Below are 25614 nucleotides of genomic sequence, written 5' to 3' on the forward strand. Positions count from 1 at the left end.
TTGTCAAAATACACAATGAAGAAACGCTGCACTCTGACCCATTTCAGAGAGTTCGGGCTGCACGTGATTGAATTTCATGAAGTAGTGACACTCTGCGATGTAAGAGATACAGAACAAATCAGAAGAAATTGATTTTGAGCAGCAACGTGACAGGGCAGAAAAAGATGTGACGTATTCACTGATTTTTTTTTTTCCACAACAGCAAGTGATACCATCTATGGTAAGCTTGGTTGAAATGTGTCTGCCAGTTTCAGAAGATATTTTGATGCTTTCTTTTGTATTTTTTGCTTTGACAGAAATGATGATGCATGGAGGTAAACTGGGCAATCGTGTGGGATTGGTCATCACAGTTGGCATGTAATACAAAAACTAACAACACTTTGATTAATCAACGTCATACCCCAGGCAACCATCAACTGTGTAGACCCAATCTGGTAACAGCTATTAAAGCCACAGCACAGTGTTTAAGAAATATGTTGCAACCACAGTATCAAACATAGTATTAGGCTGACCTCGGTTTTACAGAGATGTGAGGACACTGGCAGAACGTAACATGCACAAGAATCACAACAGCACTGCCGCCACTAACTTGTCTTCGAGGATGGATAACTCCGGATGAAGGTGGATCTCATCATATCCTTCCACTTCCAACAAGATAACGAAACACAATGAAGGACCAAAACAAAAGACAAGCCTCTCGTAGCATCATCCGAGAGTGCCCAATCCAAAAGAAGAGAGGCCAATTCATTTTTTAAATGCTCCCCCGAAGTTCTACATGTGCAATTTAGAGACAACGGTTTGATGCGACCATCAACTTGTTATGAGGCAGTAAGTTACAAACATGCATCACTAAACATGTGCGGAAAACAACAAAAGGACAAGAAGGACGCAAACAACTTCACCAGCTTGCTACCCCTCCACAGCTCCACCCGGCGACAGCATCACCGCCAACTGGTCTTTCCTTTTTGTCTCTTCCTGGGCGATACCCATACCACTCACAAAAATAGGGCCACACAGGAGACACAGGGAGGATGGAGGAGGCGAGCAAGGGGTGCAGAGAGAGCCCCCAATATCACATGAGGGGGGTGTTCAAGGTTCCACTAGGGATGGCCAAAAGAAAAGGGGGAAAGGGGGTGGGGGAGATGGAGTTACCATACCAGCACCATGAACTTGTCCTCGTCTGTTAATAAGTTTTGACTCTTTAGAGGTACAGCTGCATCTACTGCCACCACCACCACCACCAGCTACCTCCCTCCCTCCCTCCCCTCTCTCAGTGGGGATCCAGCTGCCTGGCTTTGACCCCAGGTGACCACTTCGAGAGGAGTCAGGAGCGAGATTCAAGTTGCAAGGTGGCTCTGCCTTTAGTCTGTCACAACAGACACTTTCTCAAGGACAACATGAAATTGTCATTAAAACATACCACTAAATATGTTTATCTGATTGATTTGAATATCATTACATCTGGTAAGTACACTTTAATATCAAATGATGAGCATAGGCAGGTACTGAATGACACATTTCAATCCCAAGAATTCCAGGGATAAAGACAAGGTTTGGTTTTAGAAATGAAAACTTATCTACAGCAGTGCTGTCAAGGTTTTCTTTCAAGTTGGGTTATTCACTTGATATATTTTCATCTACTGGTCGTAATTAATGCCCCTACAAAATTTGAAGAGTTTAAAGGCCACTTCTGGCTGAGACCCTTCTCTGGTAAAAGTAACTAGGAATATTATGAAGTTTGAAAACAAAAACATAATATTCTGTGTCTTTTTATATATCCATCTGCATAATACATTTGTCTAACTTGAAGTTTGACCTCAGTTCAGCTGTGAGATAGACCTAGCTGGCTAACTTGATAACATAGCTCCATATGATGTCAATATCAAGACAATAAATGTACAGTATCACATTCTAAAACAGTAGTTTGAACTTTTGCTGCCAGGCAAAGAAATATCAATCAAATCAATATTGCTGAAAATCAATACATTAGGGTATCTGAATAGGTGTTAATCTTGGCCTTGATGCCCCCTGGGGTTCCCAAGTTGGTAAGTTGCATCCTCTAAAAATTTGAGAGTCAAGGACAAACTGGCCATGACCCAAATCAAATAGAAATCGAGGCCTGAGACAAGAATAGGTATTCAAATAAATACTGTTCAGTCACATCAGAAACATTCGCGCCATGAAACTTCTGCTAATCAGAGCCAATTACCTTTTTTGCAGCATGACACTTTTGCGAATCGCCACTGGCATACAGCGCATTGTGTAGACAAACACTGGTCTGACAGTATTATATACTTCTGGCCACACTTGACTAGCCCCTTTAAAGATACATGTACCACTCTCGTCTCTAGATTTGAGTGACAGGGACAATTACAGGAGGCAAGACGCACACCAGGTATGACTCAATGGGGGAAAATCAAATCAAAATATCATCCAGACGCTCCCTTCCAAACCTCCACGGGGTGAATATTTGTTTTACCGGTCTTACAGGGGAGATGGAAAAACAAAAGCGACGCATTCCTATGGTGGCAAACAATATGGCTACAGCTCCGATGGACATGCATGTTTCCATGGTATCAGCCTAGACTGAATCAAACCAGTCATTATAAGGTGTAGGGTCTTCACACTTCCATATTATAAGTTACACACAGACATTGCACTGCAAACCTTAGCAAGCTTTGCAACAATAATTTATTACAGATGCCATGGAAACAAGTCCATAGCAAGGGCCCAATTCACAATTATCTCTCAAACATAAATTATGAACTAGTAGATGTATTTATATGAAAGTAGGAGATAAATTATGAGTATTTGATCCCACATCCCTCCAATCATAATTCAAACTCATGTTGAGGATAACTCCCCAAGGACAAGGGCGGACAAGACCTGGGCATGGCTTGAGGTACATCCTACACAGCTCATTTACTTGTAAGTTTTCTCGATCACTGCAACATAAATTTACGCTTCTTCGCATTAGGTCTGGATAGCTCCTGAGGTAAAATTCTTGGCAGAGTTGCCTTTCCTCAATCACATTAACTTCTCCCGCACATCATCTACATGTAAAAAGACTGTTAACATTGCATACAACAGCTCAGCAATGGTAGTGAAAGAGCTCAAATGCCCCATCCCCCCCCCAAAAAAAAGTATTTATTTTACATATGTGAATGGGGTCTTCATCATAATTTTGGCAAATACAGAGCAGTCATATTTTTCCCTTGACTTACTACATTGACGGATGGTACCTTGATAAGAGAGGTCTTTGCATATTTGAAGAGCTTGATGCATCTTTCCCCTTTCTTTTCTCTCCCCCTCTCCCTGCCTTTCACATTTCATTAATAAATTTGTAGGATACGGTGATTAATGAATGCTTCTAAGATTATGAGAAATGCTCGCCGGGCTTCCATTGCTCAGCTTCTAAGACCCCGGCGTGATGAATATTAATCGCGAAGCGCTTTCCATCACTGCCCATACATGAAAGAGAGAGATGCGACGCTCGCCGCCTATCTCCAGCATCTGATCAGCTCTGCAAATTGGCAATCACTCATGCCGGGCACACAGAAGGTAGCCTCAGATCAGACTTTAGCCTTTTGAATCTAATGCTGTATATTTTGTGAGTTGATTGATATTTACAAAAGTGAACAACTCCCGAAAATATTGCCTCCCGCGACGTAAATGCACTGTATATCTTCATGGTTTGATATCACTAATTTTTCTTCTGAAAAGGGAAAAATCTTCTTTTTAATTCTGTCACTGTGATTCTCAACTGAGAATCCAACCGCTCCTGATATGGTCTTGCACATAAACTCCAATATGCAAAGTATATGGCGGATATGGTACTGCAAGGGATAAAGGGAGTAAGTACTGAGTGAAAGCCTAAAAGGACAAACAACGAAAATTCAATGGTGTTAAATGGTCCCATGTGGCAGGCAGAGGACCCCCATAAATAGTATCAACACTCTCCCTCTCATCATATGAAAACACACCTTATAGGACAAGAAGATCAACATTGCCAGTGCGATTCAGAAAAGGCACTCACCTGAAAAGTCTGAATGTATTTATGATAAGAAAATTCATTTTAAAAGTTGCATGAGAAATGTGTATAAATTGATATTGGCCATCTTTTTTAAAGTCATTTTTTTTTGTGTGTGAGCAAAGCAAAATAGGAATTTTGATATCATGCAAAAGTATATGTTCCTATGCATATGAATATATTTTTGTGATTGAAAGTCGAATATATAAATAACAACAACAACAATAATGATAATAATAATAATAACAATAATAGTAGTAGTAATAATAATAATAATAATAACAATCCTTGTGTTCACTGGAAGTACGTATTCATATCTTTATTCATGAGAGACTGTACTTTATGCGAATAGATTAAAAACATTTGTCTTATCACTGACACAGCACTCATTCCTGTAGCATTCTTTCTAAAAGTCACACTCAGTCTTTCCTTCAATTATACATAATTTAGAATCTCTGAAGGCACAGCATGCATACAAAGCTCAGAATTCTGAATAAATGCCTGGGCCCAGAGTCTACACGATGACTCACCCTAAACATGCATATCATATCCAGCTGAGCAAATTATTTGCATAATATGCATACATTAGCTTCCCCGCTGGTTGAGTAATAGTGCAGGGCAGGGGACCTTCAGTTTGACATGACTGCTAGCCTCCCTTCAAGGCTCCCTACCTCAGAAGACAATATATACAACATGTGTGTGGTGTCTTTCATTACCTAGAGCTGAATCTTGACAATGATGACAAGGTCTGAGGCTGGATAACACAAAAGGAATTTATTTACTGAATGTTCGGTGTTTTGGGGTTTGTTTTTTCTTTTTTTTGGTATTTGAATTAACAGATACTTAAATCGAGAAATGAATAATGCAAAAGAAGGGAGAGTCCTTGTACTGTAGTTCAAAATATTCCATCATAAGCAGATTAAATTTTATCACAGATTTCATTTATCACATAGAGTAATGTCACATAAAACACATTTCATTTCAAAGATATTTGCACTTGAGCAAATATGAAATACGGAGTTGTAAAGCATTATTTTTCAAGTGTGCACAATATTGCATTATAAATCACATACTGCCGTAATGTCTTTATTGAAGGAACCGATCTTCAAGAATACCAATCCTGTCTACACAATAACATGAGCACTGTATCTAATCAATTTGAAGCACATTGGACAATGTGATGGGTAACTTTAAATTACTACCTGTCAATCAAAGCCAGCCCCATTCAGAAATTAATACCATGGGCCTGGCATCCTGGTGGATGAACGAGGTGGTAGCAGCAGGGTACTAGCCCTAGACCAGACAGTGAACGGAAGACCTGCTGTTATCCATAGGGGCTGAAATGTTTCTAGGACAAGGGCATGAATTTCCTTGAATAGATTCCTAGTTCTTCAATGTTTTCATATTACTTCCTCCTTTAAAAAATAAAACAAAACAAACAAAAACAAAAAACTAAAACTAAAACTAAAAAAGAAACTTTTCTTTTCCATGGTTTTTCATCAGCTGAGCTGACATCTTGGACGTCTTGTGTTCGTTGTTGTTTCTATCCAGAATAATCGCTGCTGTGGCTGAAATAGCCCACTGCCATCAACAGGAAATGTACCTAATAATGTATAACTTGAGAAACATCAAATTGAACTGTCTGTATATAGTCATATATCAGGAATACACTCCAGGTAAGCTTGTGTTCTAACACAGACTTAGTTCATGTCTAATATTTACAACACTAACCATACTTAGCAGCACAATCTAGTGACTCCAAAGTTCCATATCTTTCAGACATGTCTTTCTCTTTCTTCAAAAACAAAACAAAACAAAAACAAAACAAAAAAACAAATTTGCCTGCAATTCACAATCCTGATCAATCAAACATTCCAGCATACGTCAACTGTCAATCTTACACAATAGCTGAGTTACAATAAGTAATGCTCTTGTATCTAATAAATGTCATGATAAACATTCCAATGTTCTTCAGATGTCTGATCTACCAGACTAATTGTCTAGACAAAACTTGGTCTTGTTTAAAGTCTTATTAAATTGTTTTTTATCGCAACCCAAATAGCTGAAAATATCAGTTACTAGTGACATCAAGAACTATGAAATATGATTGCTTTTCATAATACCACAATTCACCGAGAGGTAATATTCAACTTTTGAAAACAGATTTAGATCTGAACTTAAAGATACTGTGTATTTGTTTGTGAACTTCTTCAAGTCTTGCTGGAAGAAATATGGCCCTGGCAGTCTGGAAACTACTCTAGCAGTAGCAAAAAGTATCAAAGTGGTGTTACAGCCAATTAAAATCTCCCGACTTCAGCTGACGAAGAAACCCATCAGTGGGCTCTGATAGCAATCTCGACAAAAACTCAAGAGAGGTAATATGGGCTGGACCACGAAGACCGGTATTCCTCACTCAGCGTCTGCGTAATCTGATTTGATAAGATTACCCAGAGGTATTCGGACCACGCCATTCTGCGCTTATCAACCGTCCCCGAGCACTATTTTCACAGCCACCAAGTCCGTCAATATGGTGGAAAGAGGAGAGAAGCCATTGTTTGCTATCAAAAGTCAGCATGATATTATGCTTTTTTTATCAAGAGACATAGAAATGTAGACATACAAACAAAGTGTGTGAGGCAACGAATAAACCAAAAACGTGTTATTATTTCATAACTACACCAAGATATGATTATACACCCTCCTATGTAACATACACTCTGTTTACTTGCAGTCAAAGACCATTGTTTTCCTGATAAATTTGTCCTCTGTCACACCAATTCACAACAGAAATATCCAGCTTCATCGGTCATTCAATCCCCTCTAATGTTATGGTAATGTAATAGAGCTTTCGGTCTCATCTTAATCATGTCTGCACAAACCTGGATTAATTTCATCATGTGAACTGTGCTAGATTTGATAATAAACTATGCTTGCATAAGACTTTGTGCTTTACGAACCATAAACGCAGATATAGGTCTGAACTTCATAATTACTGGTATGTTTGGATTACAAGATTACGAGGTGTTTTTTTTTTGAAGGACATTCATTTTTTTTTTCTCACATGGTTTCCTTGTTAAAGACCTTACGATATATTCAATGACTGCTCTCATGTGACTTTAAAAAAAAAAAAAGAGCTGAGCTTTGCAGCACCAGTACTGTGTCTACGGGTTTCCATTAAAAACTGAATACACAACATATTTCATATAGCGACTTCAATCAATCCACAGTTAGAAAAATCTTCCATTACATGAGATCTGAGATGATTCAAGGACAATCTCTTGATACAATCCCATCAAAACAGTATTTTTAGTATTTTTTTTTAAATCAATAATGCCATTATGTGTACAAGCCCCCCCCCCCTTTTTTTTTGGAGGGCATTTCAACTTTCAATGAAATTCCATTGCTGGATGACTGTTGAAATTGCGGTATGTTACATTTATGTCATATATATATCAAAATTTATTCTTTTTCTGTTAAAGATAAATCAAAAGTTGTACCTAGGATTTTCCTTGAATGTACACGCATTTTCAAAACTTTTCACTCCTCCATGGGAAGAATAGCTGAATTATTTGGTTAATTCTACAATATGAGCCTGAATTGAATCTGCATTTACACTTATAGATAGTTCCTTCTTCGTTTTGTTTCCGTGTAACCTTTACGTATTCATGTATTAATTTCTTTCATTTAATTTTTGTATCTACTTAATCTCATATCCACTCACTTATTCACTCAAGCTTATATATACCTTTATTTCTCTGTTCATTTCTTACACTAAATATTTATAATTTTAAATTTTGTTTTCAGGGACCTATGCCATTTTAAGGTCTCTGGGTTACATGCAAATGACGGCTCAACAGTACTATATCCCCTAGTGTACAAATTTTATTGAATTCCATCAAATTTGATGTGAAAATGGCATTTGGTATCAGAAAAGCATGTCAACACACAGTTGTTCAATATACTAATGGTTTGGCTGAATCCATCAAATGCTCGGAAAAGCCAAAAAGCAAAATTCCTTTACCTTCTGAAGTATTTCCCAGTAACCTTGGAACACACAGATACACACAAATATTCAAATTATAAACTTTTAAACATTATATTATGACCATGAATGGAATGTTGAGACATGGTTGCTCACAGGGTCATGAGCAACAACTTGCGAAGACTCTTTCCTTACAATTCCTTTCAAGATTCCAAAGAATATCTTGCGAAGGAGAGCTGCCACGTTATAACGCCTTCAAGAGGGTCAAAGGTACAATGTAAACAGTAAATGGGGAAAAGACACAGAAGAATGTCAGCCTTGAAGCTAGACTAGCTGATGGGGTATTGTAAAATATGTAACCTAAATATGTTGGGCTCCTTCAATCACCAATGAGTTCATTGACAGAAAAAGACAGATAAAATCTCTACTGGCAATTAGGTTTGTAGTGATTCCCAAGGGGTGTAGGAGGGGGTGGAAATTAACAGTTTTCCGGCAAGGGTTCAAGCCCTCAGTCTGCAAGTGTTGATCAATTTGTGACTTTTGCCCCAACACAAACAAAAACTGCCAGGCATATTTGCCACATATTTGGAATAGCACGGAAATTGTTAGATGTAATCAAGCAGGAACTGAGTAACTGACAACTACAATTCAATAATAAAAAATATTACTTTCGGCATAGAGGAATTCAAAAAACAAAGGAGGCATCACAAGGATGGTAGCAAATAAGTTGAAACTGAATGATTCGAAGACTGAGTTTTTTGTAGCAGCTTCAGCCCACAATCTGCGCGGTCTTTCAAACATTCAGCTCAATGTTGGTTGCACACTAATTAGCCCCTCAGAAATAATAAGAAATCTTGGTGTTATTTTTGATTGTCGAATGTCAATGTCTCAACATATTTCTCAAATTTGTAGTACTGTTACGTTTTATTTAAGAAATATTGCTAGGATTAGGAGATTTATTGATCAATCTGCATGTCATAACGCAGTGCGTTCTTTAGTTCTATCCCGTATAGATTATTGTAACGGGCTTCTCTCTTCCATTCCTTCAACTCAACTGGATCGTGTGCAGCGACTTCAAAATTGGGCAGCCCGATTAGTGTTTCAGGTTTCTAGGGACTACCCATCTCAGCCACTTCTGAAGTCGTTGCACTGGCTTCCTTTGAAGCAACGGATAATTTTCAAATTAGTTTTGTTTGTTTATAAAATCCTTAACGATCAAGCTCCGAAATATTTAGACGCCTGTTTGACTTTATATACACCTACTAGAAATTTGAGGTCATCTAGTGATCCGCTTCGTCTCACATACTCTGTTACTCGCACCTTAGCCGGTGATAGGACATTTACTGTGTCTGCTTCAAAGCACTGGAACAATTTACCACTTACCGTTAGACAGTCTCCATCAGTCAGTGTGTTCAAAAAAGCCTTGAAAACACATCTTTTCAGTAGCAACTAGTTCGTAGCTGTATATATAACATTTATCCAATTATACATACTGTCGTACATGTTTTGAATTGATTGTAAGCGCTTTGGGCCTTGTGGGAAAAGCGCACTATAAATAATAGTAATAATAATAATAAAATATTACAACTAAGATGTTGACTACATTATACTATAGTCACGTTCCATCCTGTACGGTATACACCAGGTATTTTGTGGTTGGTTTATTGTGAATAATAATAATAAAATATTACAACTAAGATGTTGACTACATTATACTATAGTCACGTTCCATCCTGTACGGTATACACCAGGTATTTTGTGGTTGGTTTATTTTGCAAAGTTTGCGAGCAGACCTATATTCCCGATATTAAAAATACTGCAAAATGTTGACCCCTGTAGCACAAATGCAATGTAAACCCCCTTCAAAGTAGGAGTAAGTAATCCCTACCTTTGTTTCTTGATGAAAGGTTAGTGCTGATTTGTTATTCTGTGGCTCTAGTTCTCAATTGCAAAATGTCTTAAAGGTCTTGATTTGAAAAAAAAAATATAAGGTTCACAAGATATACGGCATATACTGCATTTGAACCTGACATCGAACATAATCATTATAGAGTGACCACTGTCTTCTAGTTTACTCACAATATGATTAGCGTAGAACAGCACCAATACAACATATTTGTGAAAACAATGTGTAATAAACTTGTATACTACATGAGGAAAATATATAGATAAGTCATGTTAACTCAAATCCATTTACAAGGAAAACTTATATCAAAAAATTCATAATTTTTTACTTGGACCATCATGGCATTTAGTTTTCCATCCATTTGCTTGCTTTTTTGTTTGTTTGTTTGTTTGTATTTTTGGAGGGGGAGGACATTATTACAATTAATGTTTTAATCATTTAACCACCTTATTGGGCACTAATGCTGTTGTAAAAAGGGTCCAAAAGTAGGGAAAGTTTCCGAGGAACTGAGGTACTGCTGGAAGAAATATCTATTGAAAGGGAAAGAGAGGGAGAGAGGCGAGATGGCGACAGAAGGAGTAATGTTTATTTATTGCTGTCCAGGTAATCACCGGAAACAACTTGGGACTAGCCAAGTTTGGCTTTCTGGCATCACAGGGATTTACACAGATGGGGCTGGGCCACTGGCGATGGCGGCAGATTGATTTACACAACTGCTGGTGCACTGACAGGGGTCTGGGGACACAAATGGGGAGGGGGGATGTATTTGGTTCCCCCCCCCCCCTCAGGGGATGCATAGCTAAGCAGTCATACCTGCATCCACGTGTAGTTCAAGTTGGAGTCTGATATCTTCTAACTGGCATACTGTAAAAGTGGATATTTTCGCGCGACTAATTTTTCGCACTCAGCGGGGTAAGAAGAGTTTCGTGTGTTTTTAATTCCGCTGAATCAAGACCTCAACTACTGGAACATATGGCACACAAAAATATTTGCGTGCTTTTATTTTCGCGCTAGTTTCTGGTTGCGCGAAATGCGCGAAAATTTCAACACCGCGAAAATTTCCACTTTTACAGTAGTGAAGGGGGGGGGGGGGTGGTGGATTGCAGGGGATGGAGGGGCTGGGGTTGGTGAGATGTCACATGAATGTTAAGGGCAAAAGCTCTGAGCCGAGCCGGGCGTGTCAAACCCTGGTGGGAGGGGAATGCAGCCTGGGGTAACAGGGAGGATGTCAGACCTGGCGGGAGGTCTAGGAACAATCTCCTTCGACACTAAAGGTATCAGATGAGGGATGTTTTCGTGGTTCGTCGGGACCAATGAACCAATTTCTATCCATCCAATCACTTCTTGACTGTCTTTATCTTACTCCATCATGCAAGACAATCCCTCAACCATGAATGTGTTTCAATATTCTCCACTGCCTGAGAACTTCCTAGGATTTTATTTGTTTTTAAATTAGACAATACTTACACATAATCTGTCCAACCACAGTCCCACCACTGGAGAATTTCATTTCGACAGAACATCTCACAAGTAATGCTATTCTGTTGATTCGACCTGATTAGTCACAGGCTTGTGAAATTGTATTTTGATACACAATCAGTTCTGTTTGCACACAGATCCTGACTGCCTATAGGTACAATGGGATCGTAATCATAGAATATACTATGATTTTACGAATAGCAACAAAACTTCATGATGCTTTCAGAGCTAAGAGACATTATTGATGCAAATATCACTACTTTTGTGTGTATGTGTTTGTGTGTATATGCCTGTCTGTCTGTCTGTATTTTTCCATTAGGGCTAAGGTGTCAAAGAGAAGAGATGAAACTGCCAACAACAAATACCTTGCCACTCAGCTAAAAATTATGCACTACAATTTTCACATGGATCTTGATTGTATTTCCAATCTCTCATTTCTTCTCTACTTCATGTATTTAACTCTTGCTGAGAGCTAAAGAGGTACAGTGTATCTCCATATACAAGGTATGAGACTACACTTGTACATGAAAACAAAGCAAAAAGGTAATCTAAAATCAGACCAAACCTTTAAATTTCATTCTCTTCCCCCCTCCACCATCCCAAAAGCTTGCCATTTGCCCAACCACTGACAGAAATCTCATCGGGAGGGGTCATGTACTCTCCGTGACCCGTTTACATTGGCATTAGGCTTTCAAAACATGGCGGCCCCATTTGCTGCAGCGCTGTTTTGTATTTGTTGTCTTACGGGGGATATACCCTAAATAACCGGAAGTAGCTGATATGATTTTGGGTTAATTCTTCTGCTCGACCCAACCCCCTCCCCCCCCCTTTCCTTTTCCCCTGGGGTGGGATGGTATGGTCTGTTTGTCATTCTTACATGCCCTCAAGATATAGAGAAGGACCTTTGATGTATGGAGATTGTCATATGTTGTCTCTTACATCCACATCTGTTTACCTGGTTTGAACTCTAGAACCATCACACAATGGCTCATTCTATATTATTATTCCACAACACATCAATTTGATGACATTGACTTAGCTTTCATCATTATCAAATTGAATCATCATCAAGATTTTCAATCAAAACAATGCAACAATGACTAAATAGAAATCAGATTACCTTTTTCTTTATAGAAATAAGTAATTATTTCACTCAAGCACTTCCAAATTTCTGAGCATTGCAACATAAAAACAGATGTAAAAAGTATTGATCTCCAGACAAATCAAATAAAAGCAAATTTACTAATACTCGTGTATCAAAAAATAATAAACAAAGATTATTTGCAATAAAAAACACCAAAAAATATCAGTAAATCAGTAGATAATGCCATGCAAAGATTCCATTTAAAAACCAGAAGCAAGAATAAGTGATGTGTAACTAAAATTCAAAAACTTAAGCAGCAAAAACACATGAAAAACTTAAAAAATGCAAACATGATTTCTCAGTAGACCCACTGTATATTACACTTGCCTCGAGTAGCTACGGTTTCTCAAGTCAACAGCTCCCTCTACTGATAAAGCCTGTACAGGCATGCCAGAGCACACAAGGTCACAGTGGACACTCGGGGTGAATGAATGAATAACTGCGTATGCACTGTTATGTGTCTGCCACCTATGTCTACTACGATGGCCATAATTTAAGTGCACATCTTTATCTCATTCTACAAATTCAGTTATGAAATAATGAAAACTGGAGGGGGGGGGGGATAGAGATAACTAGACAATATCAGGAATGGCATTAACAACTTTTTTTTTTTTTTCAATAATTGCCTACAGGCCTCTATATGGAAGGGTTGAGGGTGATATTTCACAATACATTTTTAAATGTGCAAAAGCAATGTAAACTCTAGGATTACACACTGCTGAAGACAGGGAGGGTGGGGCGAGGAGTTCCTCCACACTTGTCTATATTAATTTGGGGGAGGGGGTTGTGGGATTCAGACTGAACAGTAACTTGGACATTATGGACGACAAATAAACATCCAAATACATCACTGCCAGTAAGAGGGCTCATTATGTGCTATCTGTTGTATAATAACTTAGATGCGGACACACCGAGGGGGGAAAATAACAAGATGGATGGTGAAATGGGATAATCTTCAACCCGACACTGACAATGAACTCTACAAAAACAGCAGAGTGGTGAAGGGAATACTGCCATTATTACTCTGCACATGAACTCTGAACTCTAAAATCCATTTTGTCGGGGCAAAATAAATATACAGAGATACCTCACAATTTCTAACAGTTGGTTGGTTAACTTTCTATCCCATCTAGTCATTATCTTTGTACCCATTCCATCTCAAATGCTTGAAATGAACCATCTGATGGAGAATGCACCAAACAACTTCAATTTTCAGAATACAACAATCATTTCAAATTTTCTGTTGCTAATTTGCTTAAACTCTCATTTTCTTAACACACACAAAGATGCAGATATCAAAAAAGTATTAATGCCTTTTTCAGAAGAATCTGCTTTTCTCATCTACATATGTCATAAAACGCAAAGCTTCTAGTAATCTTGCTACGACAACGTGAACAAGAAGGATAAAAAGAAAGGAAAAAAAATGAACCGGTGAATAAATAGTGTGAACACAACCGCAAACTGTGAAAACAAAGTGGGGTGCAGCTAAAATGAATGAGAAGGATAAACAAGCTTATGTACAGGGACGATGGTACTTACATATACTGTGCACATTTCGGACAACTTTTGTTAGGTGACCGACCAACAAAATGAAAGTAAAAAAAAAAAAAAAATCAAAGATGAGTTACATTTTCACATGACACGGAACATATCACATCAGAACAACCAAATTTACAGATCTTCCACATGTTTCTTTTCTGAACAGAAGGATACCAAGTGCAAATGAAATGACAATATCTAAAAAATTCCATTAACAAGACAGCTTTTGTCATGATTTGAGAGTTCATCAAACAGAATTACGTGACTTTTTCATTTTTAAAATGCTAAGACTGCGATGATACTTCTCAACATCACTGTAAACATATTACCTCATGAATAACAGAAGGGTATAACCCCTCAGGCTTCGGTTTGGCTCATACGCCCTTATGGTTTTCAACAGAACATACAATCCAGCAGCACAAATATTTATACAACATATGGACCATGAAAGCCTCCCCCCCCAAAAAAAAAAAAAAAAAAATCCATGGAAGATGCTAATGTTCACAACTTGTCACAAATATATTGTCTTCCAGCTTCAAGTACCAGTAGTTCTCTAAAAAAAGAAAAGGTCTTGCAATTCTATCAACATCTCGTCTGCATACTCCCAATTTGCATCACATTTTCACCAACACTCAGTGCAAATGATTTACACATACATACACCCACATACAGCGTATACGCACACAAACACATGGGCCACGCATTAGAGTTCGCAAACATTGAAGGCACACACTCAAAACCATAAATACACACAATCTGTGCTATTTTTAATTACTGATGTTAGGTATGTGATGAAGTGGATGAGTTTTTATGTCAAAAAAAAAAAAAAAATTCATGAAAGATGATGAAAGCCCATGGACCCTAAACTTTGAGGATTATTCAATGTAAGAAAATGTTTCTGACTTCAGCTAAAGCTAGTCTCACTCCAAAACACTGTATTCATGTACCTCTTATGTAATGGTGTCTTGATCGATGTGGACAATGTACTATGCACAATTGACGAGGACTTTAATAGTAAAGATTCCATATCTGCATAAGACAGGTTCCTCAGTCTTCTCATGAAACTAGGACCCCGTTTACAGTGCGAGGCTCGGGCGCGGCTCGGCCGCGGCCGTGCCCAGCCTCGCTTCAGTGTAAATGCGCAAAAGGCCAAATGCGAGGCCAAAATTGGCCTCGCATTTGGCCTCGCTCTGGAGGTGGTCTCGGCCGCCGCCGAGCCCGGCCTTTTCTTGGTGTAAACGCAAACTGGGCCAAATGCGCGGCCAATTGCGCGGCCAATTTTAGTCTGGTTTCCAAACCCTCTGCCTCTATCTTTCGCTATTCAGGATATTAACCCCTCAACGTCAAAAACTAGTATAGTTTAAGGTCGTTTTGTCCTGCAAAGGATTCTTTCCTTCGGCAAAGGCCTTTGCCCGAACGGCGACTTCATCGCCACGGAATTCATTCGGCAAAGGGTCTGAAAACCAGACAATACCAAATTGCATTTGTTTACAAGCAGAGCGCCACTACGACAAAATATTGAAAGGTTTGAATCAAAAGCGCGGCCGAGCCCGGCAGTGTAAACGGACAAAATTGCGGGGCCCGGCCTCGCAATTGAGGCTGGGCTCGGCCGCGGCTCGGCCGCGGCTCGGCCCAGCCCCGCACTGTAAACGGGGTCTAATATCTGCATGTAACCCCATCTCTTTGTAGAGTTCTCCAACATGTTCTATTCATCACATATGAAAGCCTGTATTTGTCCATGGCCTTTTGCTTTACAGTCATCCATACTAATACGGTAATAAGCATAATATCAAACTCATTTCAGAGATGGATGGCTACAAATCATGATATGAACATACATTTTGTACAGTCGCTTTATCCTTGGTAAACCCATTCCATCACACAAATATCATTGCATGCAGAGGGTGTTATTCACACTGCATCCGTGTGGACATTTCTGGCCATCTGGTGTATCAAATTTACTTCACTCAATATTTTGGCATGAATCTGCTTCCAAAGGTATTGGGAATTTATGATAGCAATATCTGATTCTTGAAGGCTCATCGTATCTGTTTTACTTTTTCTTTTTCTTTTTCTTTTTTTTGCAGGAGAGCGCACCATTAAGGATTATGGTTGTTGAAGCACATACAAAGACAAAAGCAAAATGTTAAAAAAAGAAAAGAAAAAGAAAATATGCTTGGATGTTTGATGAAAGCTAATGCATATCATGCACCGTGTCTGCATCATCATGCACGTAAAATTATTGCAGGTGTACTGATCTATGATTCAAAATGACACTGAAGCTACAAGTTTGCATACTTGTTTGTTGGTCATTTATCAGTTTTACTTCTTTGACAAAGTTTAAACTTGCCTTCCCCTCCCCCCCCCCAAAAAAAAAAAAAAATGAATAGATAAAGAAGAATAACTCCAGCTCAAAAAAGAAAAAAAAAGTGACAACAAAAGGTCAATCAGACAAGTTGAATATGCTTCAGAGTAACTCTTTGAGCTTCAGAGTTCTTATTTTAATTTGGTAATAGCAGAGAGGTCTATGAAGGTGCCATCTTGTAACTCAATCAATACAATATTCCATGTGGTTTAACAAAACATAACATATCTTACTGGGTTTTAAATGCCATTTCATAAATAACAAAAAAAAAATACTGTGAGTTCAAGCCTACTTAATAACTCCTTTCAACAAAAGCATTGTATCAATTTATGATGTTAATGGACACTGCATACAAAACCCCAAATTTGAAAAATATGGTGAAAGAGTGCTTTTAGACTTATACAAAAACTTGCTTGTAAATGTGTTATGAGATAATCAATGTTCAGCTGAAATCAAACTTGAATCACATATTTTCTTCCAACACATTTCTCAAATCACGTTTGCCCGTTGTAGTTCAACATAGGTCAGCAAGTAGACTCCTTTTGGTGTATGAACACGCTACCACTCAAAATGTGTTGGTTTCAGGAAAATTGGATTACAGCAAGTTCTTGTATAAGTCTGAAAGTCCTCTAAGCCTATGACATGGCGGATGATGAAACACAAAATGGGATAAATGGGACATCTGAAGGGACCCACAGATACTGACAGTGCATTAATACGGAGGATGGTGATGACGGTGATGGATGAAAGATGGAGGGATGGAAGACACAGAGGAAGAGGAAGAGGTGGAGGAGGTGAGAGGTCAGGGGTCATGATGGGTGGTGCAACACACATGAGAAAAAATAAATCCAAGCGTCAACTCACAGTTATTGTACTTGTCTCTCCTCATGCGATGACGATCTATGGGAGGGAGGATGGTAGGACACACGGATTAATACGAGGGCTTTTTGGAGAGATTAATGAGAGGATTAAAATATGATGGGTACTGACTGGGGGGAAGAGGGATAAACACAGATAACATTTCTAAAGAAACTGGCACTGAATTCATTCATATCATCGGTTGATGCATATTGCCCACAGCATCGTCTTCCGTCTGTTTTGTCCATTGTGTAATCATCATAACTGAAGTCGTACAACAGGTTGGCAAGGATTCATCATGGAGCAAAGAGTTGCTTTCAAACAAGAAATCCATAACACATAAGTAGCCAACAGGTGTGAACAACTGAGTACGATCAGACATATGACACAAGTTTTCTTTTATTTTTGTTTTTTAAATCTAATGTCATCAAATTATCTATAAATCATGCCTTCTCAGTTGTGGTTGAATGCACCTGCAGAATGTCTTCATATTATGCAGATGTCTCTTATAAATACTAAATAATCCTGTTGTGTTTTCAAAAACAAATAAGACTAAGTTTACCTGAATTGGTATGACTGTCCCAACTACCTCTGTTTAAGAAAATGTCTACAAATAAAACTTATGTTCAGACGGTGATCCTTAACTCTGAGGACAAGCTAACTTTGAGGATAAGTTCTATGGGGCGCCAAGTGTCGCACAGTTGATTTCGTCAAGAAATCAGTCATTTCGTTGATGAAATGGCTGATGCAACGCTTGGCGCCTAATAGAGCTTATCCTTGAAGTTAGCTTATCCTCGAGGTTAAGGATCACCATTTGAACGTAACTTAAGTGTCATTGAAAGAAAGTATCATTTGGCGTGCGCTTTTGGCCTGAGCGCACATGAAATTAGTGACATTTCATGCACAAAACAAAAGAGTACTGCATGAGGGACATAAAACACAACAAAGAGCTCACAACCAGCTGCCCTCAAGACCCCGTATTACTGGTACTTACGTTGTACTGACAACCAACCAGTAGATACTATTTTGGGTGAAACTGGTCTGACTTTGCACAAGTTTTTACTCTTTGTATGTTGATTTTGTTTCTCCTTTTGCATCTTCCTTTTCTATATTGAGCTATGTTTTGTATGGTCTCACTTCCTAATACACATCTCACAACTCACAATGACTCTTTTGCTGAGGTAAATTTCCAAGTTTTAGATTGATGAGCAGACAGATCATAAAGGAGACTACCCACACTGGACACACGATTGCACCATGCAGGCCTCAGCACCAATATAAGATTCCCCCCGCTAAAGTGAAAATGTTACTATCCAGCTAGCATGAGAAACATAGACAGGGATGCACCACTCTCACTGATCACACTTCATTTCACTGATTTGAAATGGTGGACTTTCAAATAAAAGCAAGTGGTACAGTAATAGGTTCCCTCGACACCAAATTGGTACCGCTTCCCTTTGTCTTGAGAGGTCCGACACACTTTATGTGAGAGTTACAAAACTCATACTTTTGATTTTTCTGCAATCAGGCACAAGGTTTCACACAAACTGAGTATCTTCATCTCCACACTGATTGGGACGGCAAACAAGTCAAGAGGAAAGTGTCTGGAGCTTCTGATGAGTTGGGAACAATTCAATCCTTGGAAGTATCCATCGGTCGGTTTATTTGAGTCCATACACCGTATACACACACCACCACCACCACCACCACCACCAAACAGATTTCTGTATTTCTACTGTGGCAAAATTTATTTCTTAAAAGGAAGGAATGAGAATTTCTTTCAATCAACTGGGCAAGGAAAAGAAGTAACTAAAACAAACAAAAACAATCAACACTACAGGATAAACGATCACAAACTACGGTACATACACACTCAAGACACCCAAAGCACACATACTATTTGGGCAACCTGACAATCCCCTGAAAATATGCCATTCTGCTGATGGACCATCATGATATGTCTTAGAATTATACTTGATCTGTGTGAGTTGGGAGGGGGGGTGGAAGAATCATTCCAACAAACTTCTTCATTACAAATGACATTGAAAACACAAAAGATATGCTAGTAGTACAGTTCAGATGCTGCGACAAGTGTATTCTTAGGATTCCTATAAAGGATACAAGCAGATATGACAATGATGAAGATGATAATAACCATAGCATTTGATTTGAATAATAACAATAATATTGATAGATTGTATAACTAGTTATTTGTGTTTGTATCATTATCCTTATCATTATCATCATAAATATTGCCATTACCAACATTGCCATCATAATCACAAAGAAAAATAAAGAGCCATTCCCAAGGAAGATGTACATAAAGAAATAACAATGAAACGCATGAGAAGAAATTTGCCTACGACCACGTCTCACTGAAACTTCTCTGGACCCAGCTGGCGAGCATATGGGGTTCATGTTTGGATTTCAGAGCTTTGCGGGATTATCATGTATTTTAGGGGCTGGATCAAGGTCTGTATTGTATATGTGGCTAGGAGATGGAAAGTGGGACAGCATGTTCAACCAGGGGGCAAAGGGGTAGCGGGAATCTGTTTACACCTTCTCTGTACCTTTTAAGAAACATCATGCAATATGTGTATATGTACGACTGCACTCAAGAGAATGGCTTTTTGGAGAGGGAGGCATGCAATGCAGACAAGGGCACTGAAAAGATGTTGAAAAAGACTCAACAGAAAGACCCAAGTGGTATTGACAGAAGGAACATGAGTGTGTGCTTTATTTGCCTGGGTGTCTAGCGTGCCTATGGGCACAAATGAAGTGGATTTTTCAAAAGGCACAATTTGCATTTTAAACATACTGCCCTGCAAACTACACAAAGGGAGGATGGGCTGTAAGTGGAACAGCTGTGCTCTGACTGGCAGACACTTCAAAAAGGTAGTAATTGAAATCTTCCAAACTTCTTATAATGACAAAAGCAAAAAACAAAAACAAAAATAAAAACAAACACAGGAATTTAATGTACGAGGCAATAATCCCTTTAAAGAGGTGTCCAATGTTCTGAGCCATTCAACATAAATATGTAACCCTAATTTTCTTCATGATGATATCACAGGCGGTAAACAAAGAAAAATTGGGACTTCAAAAATTCTTACATTGTGAAGTTCAGTGATATAGCTAACATGACTCTTGTGCTGAATACAATCAGTCATTTGATATTTATTTTGGATTTGACTGTAACGATCTATCATTAAACTATCCCATGCACAAGCTACACAATATTTTCTCTCAAATGACTGCAAAATGACAATTGAGGCCGATCAATAATTCTCTTATCAACATCATACATTCTCCGGACTAATGTCAAAATGTATTGAATTATAAAATCATTATTATCAGCAAAATCCTCATCATCACTGTCTTCTGGACAATTTATGGACGGGTCTCAAAGAGAATATATACATTTTGTACTATTAAGATAGGAAATATATATTTTTTCTAAGTTATAGACAGCACCAATACTTTCAGTAAAAAATAATTGAAATATCATTAAACATAACAAAGAATAATGATTTAGGCATACAGTGTACTACTAAAATTGCAGCAGAATTGACATTGTATCCATTGCAGGATGTTGCATAATTTCTCTTTAAATATTGGTCTGTAATGAAGAAAATATCAGTATTCATTAGACAACATTATCTATAATCACCAGAATCCCCACATATTCAGATTCAAAGTAATGGCAAACATTTATTCCCTTTTGGGATTTTGTCGTTTTTGTTTCGCGCTTTGTTTTCTCAGATCCACGACTAGAGATTCGCCTTTAGGCTGGAAGGACATATTCACGGTAGACAGGTTCAGAGCGAGGTCACAATGGGCGCATAAAAATGACAGCTATGACAAACTGGCTCCGCTCGGAATGAAATCCACCAGATGGGTGCTTGTTTTTCTGATATACATATTTTTCTCCATTTTCTTTATTGTTTAGATATTATCCCGCTCTGTTTCTCGAGGGGGTGTCTCGCTCTCCTAAGCTCCCCCTCAAATAAATCTACCAGCCAACATGTCATGACAGTCTGCCTGAATAATAATCATTGCATAATTAGAGGATCATCATGCGTGTCCTTCCTCTGAGTTCTTCCAACCCAGGCTTATTAAATATGCACCTAATTGCTCCCTAAGGAGTGTTGGCTTTGAAAGCACCTAGTCTATCCTCGCCAGTCCCTCTCCTCCAACATCTCATCTCTATGCTCAAGTTGAAGACGGGACAAATTCTACATGGGGGGCTGCATCACCCGAGACTACCTGCTCAGATTATTGATGAGGCTGAGTGCAGAAATAGCTGCTCAATGGCTCCAAACTGAGGCAAGCACTGGTTATATTTTGACATGCACCTGCCCCCTATTCAAGTATTTGGAGGCGTATTGAATAAATTGTCAGGTGGTTAACGATCAAAGCTCCAAGTTTGTGCTCATCCCCCCACGCTAACAGGCATATGAGGAGAGCCTTCAGAATGTGATTTTGTCTCGTAAATGTAATCACTGTTGATGGCACAGAATTCTCTGACAGGCCAAGTTCAGCCTCTCTGGGCTCCACGTCAACAGTTTCAGGCTACCATAATTATATTCCTTCGTTTCATCAACTACCAGTAGGCCTACAGTCCGTAAGTACAGCGGCCCCCACTTCGTTGGGAGGGGCCAGCACACAAACTTTCCTCCCATTCAAGTGGGGTTCCTGCCCTAGAGGTGTCCCATATTGACCCGTGTAAATCATCTCTCAGTCACGTACACTATACAAGACAGTCGCCTTCATCAGGGAGAGTGAGAAGGACATGAAAACTGCAGCCGTGCACGTTGAACATTCATGCATGGAGAAGCCAGGGTGACTGTCCGTGCTTGCACTGAAATGCACTAATGTTTTGAATCTGAAGCAGGATTATATGACTGCCCCTATGATGCTGCTCCAATATGTAGTCCCACTGACTGCATCCCACTGACAAAACCTAAAAAACAAGGCAGTGTAATCAGCATTCTTTATCTATAGTGAGAAAGAGCTGTTTACAGTCATGAAAATTACCGTGGTAAACGTCATTGATTATTACTGTCTGACATATTCATTGAGTCAGTGATAAGTAGTTTATCATTCAACACAGGGCTAGAAAAGCAAAGAAAGGTGGAAGCCACAGCTTTACAGTGGAAATCATATGATATCAACATGAACAAGATTTCTGCAGGGTTCTCTGCCATAGTACAGAATTCCAGCATTGAGCACGTAGCCATCAAGTTCCAAGTCTAGAAGAGTAGCCATAGTTCATTGTTATATTCCAAGCCTTCCATATAGCATGCAAATAATCAAGCAATTTTAAGTCTCCAAGATGGCAGAATATCATTCCAGAACCCTTCCAGATATCTGTAGGGGAGGGGGTTAGCTTCTACAGGTGGAACATCCAAGAGGGTAAAGGACCAGATGCATGTAGAAGGGTGGAATGGGGTCTGACCTGGGAGGTGGCACCTCCTTGGTCTGACATCAAGCAAGTACCCTGGATACCACTCTCCCACTTTTAAAGTACTGTTTACCAGTGGGAGAAGTGATTTTAAAAAACTGTTATCACTTTTGATGCATATATGTAGATCAGTTGTATCATAAAACATCCTACAATATAAACATTTTGCAATAAAGCCTTTAAGGTTGGTCCCACCTTTTATTAGGATAAATTTGTTCTACTCTTCTTTTTTTTTTCGATATCTCAGCCATTTCAAAACAAACATCAAATAAACTTTTAACTCCTTTAGAATTGATGCTCTTTGATATTTTGTAGAAGGGATTTCTAATTATCACATAAAGTTAAATCCTGAATCCCCCTCTCAACAAAAAACTATACAATCAAAGACCTGGTAACACGAGGAAACCACATGGGTGGCCTCATGGCATTGACCTTCAGTCAGTGCTCACCAGAGCACATTCGAAAACCATGCACAGCGCCCGTCCACGAATGTGCATCCGAAGTGTACACTCAATCTGTAACGGCCGAGTCCAGTCGAGATTCTTCGGCTGTGTGTGTACTTACACAGAGATCAGTGATAAAGTTGTCCACAATTTGTTACAGGAATTTTTGAATGTATACAAGATGGATCAGCCTTGCCACTCCATGGCATTCTAATGCTACCTGGTCTTTAAAAGGCATTGCAGATAAAGGACATTGGCAGCATCGATTCAGACAAGTGAACAAAAAGAATGTCTGGAAGCAAGACTACCCATCTACCACTGAGTGATGTCACTATTGATGACTAATGTATGTGGAGTTAAATGTTTGATTTACCCTAGAGGATGCAGAAAACTGACCATCTCTATGTAGGGATTAGAATGAATGTCTGAGAGAAAGGGAGAGATTTAAGAGACTCAAGATATTAGTAGAGGGGATTGATACCTGTGGTTTTTTTCTTTTCTTTGCTGTGTAGACTTATGATTCTTTCATTCCACGAAAAAAAGCTCCCCCAGTCTCTAACAATCTACTATCCCCACATTTCAATGTGTCTATTGTGCCCTATCACTGATCACAACTCTTCCAACAACTTTACTTTTACTTAAAAAAAACTGTACTCAAGACTAACGATGTGGTTTTTATGCTTGCGCCTAAACAGTGGCTTAAAAGAACCACTAGAAAGAAAAAAAAATCTTTTGATCATGATCACAAAAACTACATCAAATCACTTGTGTATGAAAAATCAAAGCTAACATAATATGGACTTTTGAGTCTTACTGAGATATAAATACTTTTATTAAGAGGAGAAGTAATAAATACTTCAACAAGTACCTATTAACCTATTCATTGCTGGTAGCTCTTAGTAGCTACATATTTGATATCAATCAAAAACAAAAATGGGTTTGACATTTGCTGGTCCTATGCATATTTAACCCATCCACGTACGGGCCTCTGTGTAATCTGTAATATCGTGCCTGCCTAGTAAGTTGGCCATGAACTTGGGCGCGATCTTCCCTACGGCGCGATCTACACGCGAAGAGCATTCATACGTCATCGAAAAAACTGCCTGTGTCATTCCCACTAGGCAGGAGGGATGATGCGTGTACACTCGTGCTAATATGCACTTAGTTGACTCAATACAGCACTAGTTTATGTGAATTTTATGAAAAGAAATAATAAATTGTGCAGGAATTATGAAAAAATATTGTTTCTGTGTATTTCATCGATAAATCCTCTTCATTTCAAGCCATCTGTAATCACATCTTACCCACTTGCGAATCGACGTGTCCATAATGTCCTCGAGCCCCCCCCCCCCCCCCCCCCCCCCGAGATAGCTCTGGAACATTCCATTCAATGACGGGGTTTTTATTTTGCAACGTTATCTAATAACTCTCATGTAAGCAAGTTCTTGCTATGGCTAATCTATTTTGTAATGTATCATAATCTATCTATGCTGAGATAGCCTAATTCAAATTTGCAGAGACATAGAAAAAGATTTGTTTTACAATCGTGATACGTTCAACTACTCATTTACCCTGTGCTGAAATCCGCATGTCTGCTCCGCACATGTTATCGCTATCGCTCAAACTTCGATCGCGATGGCTTGTGTGTGTACAGGTACACAGTGCTAGTGTGACGTGTGTGGAGAAGCATGGGGCTGAAAAAATACGAACTCCACGTGGTGTAGTAGAAAACAAATCGGACGTTCGAAGTCGTACATTCAAGAGCTAAAACAGACAAATAGCGAATTCAAAGTCCACTGAAAAGGTCTTGACATTGTAATGTATGTTCCAAAATCATGTCTGGCTTAGTTTTGAGAGAATTTTCTACACGCACGAGATCAGGAATGAGATCGGTGAACTGGCTAACAACGTGTGTACTGTGAACATGTGACTGGCTTGTGCACATGGCCTAGCTAGGTGATCGTGAGAGTGCGGCAAGAACGCTAGGAATGCACCCGAGATGCGGTGTGTTGCAAATTCTTGGGGTGAAATTAGACTTCCTTCTTCAGCCCGTCTAGTATCTATATTTTTTTCAATAATTCTAATTCTTCATAAAATCACGATAAAAAGACTTCATATATTCATTTTATATTTTAGAAGCGTAATATGAAATATTTTGGGGTTTTTTTCCAGTCCAAGAAAAAAAATAGTTTGAATAAAAAAATAATAATAAATAGTCGTTCTTGACTCAAGTCTAATTTCCTGCGCCTTCTTGCAGTTACCCCGCAGTTGCCCATGGATACGATGCATAAATAATCAGCTGTTTACTGAGTCGTACTAGTGTACTCTTGTTCAAATTGAGAGGATTGTTATTTTATCGGCGGCACTTAGTTGTATAACCTCATCCAATAAAAAGACAAATTCA

The 25614-nt window shown here is 38.8% G+C and overlaps 1 protein-coding gene across 11 annotated transcripts in view; it reads right to left on the reverse strand.

Annotated features, from left to right (window-relative positions):
- The window catches only part of LOC139714112 (segment polarity protein dishevelled homolog DVL-3-like), a 110645-nt gene that overhangs the window by 41868 nt on the left and 43163 nt on the right, over positions 1–25614 (reverse strand). For 5 of the 11 annotated variants that reach the window (XM_071625829.1, XM_071625827.1, XM_071625826.1 and 2 more), the window contains exons 5-6: positions 17310–17345; positions 14081–14104 (exon numbers count right to left, since the gene is read on the reverse strand). The exons of 2 other annotated variants lie outside the window; for them this stretch is intronic. In XM_071625829.1, the coding sequence (XP_071481930.1) occupies positions 14081–14104; positions 17310–17345 (60 nt within the window). The remainder of the gene's footprint in view (positions 1–14080; positions 14105–17309; positions 17346–25614) is intronic. 4 more of the 11 variants (XM_071625832.1, XM_071625831.1, XM_071625830.1 and 1 more) reach the window with 1 other exon arrangement.

Source organism: Diadema antillarum, unplaced genomic scaffold (genome assembly GCF_040938485.1).
Source record: "Diadema antillarum isolate AM-2024a unplaced genomic scaffold, OU_Dant_1.0 seq00002163_RagTag, whole genome shotgun sequence".
Classification (NCBI taxonomy): Eukaryota; Metazoa; Echinodermata; class Echinoidea; order Diadematoida; family Diadematidae; genus Diadema; species Diadema antillarum.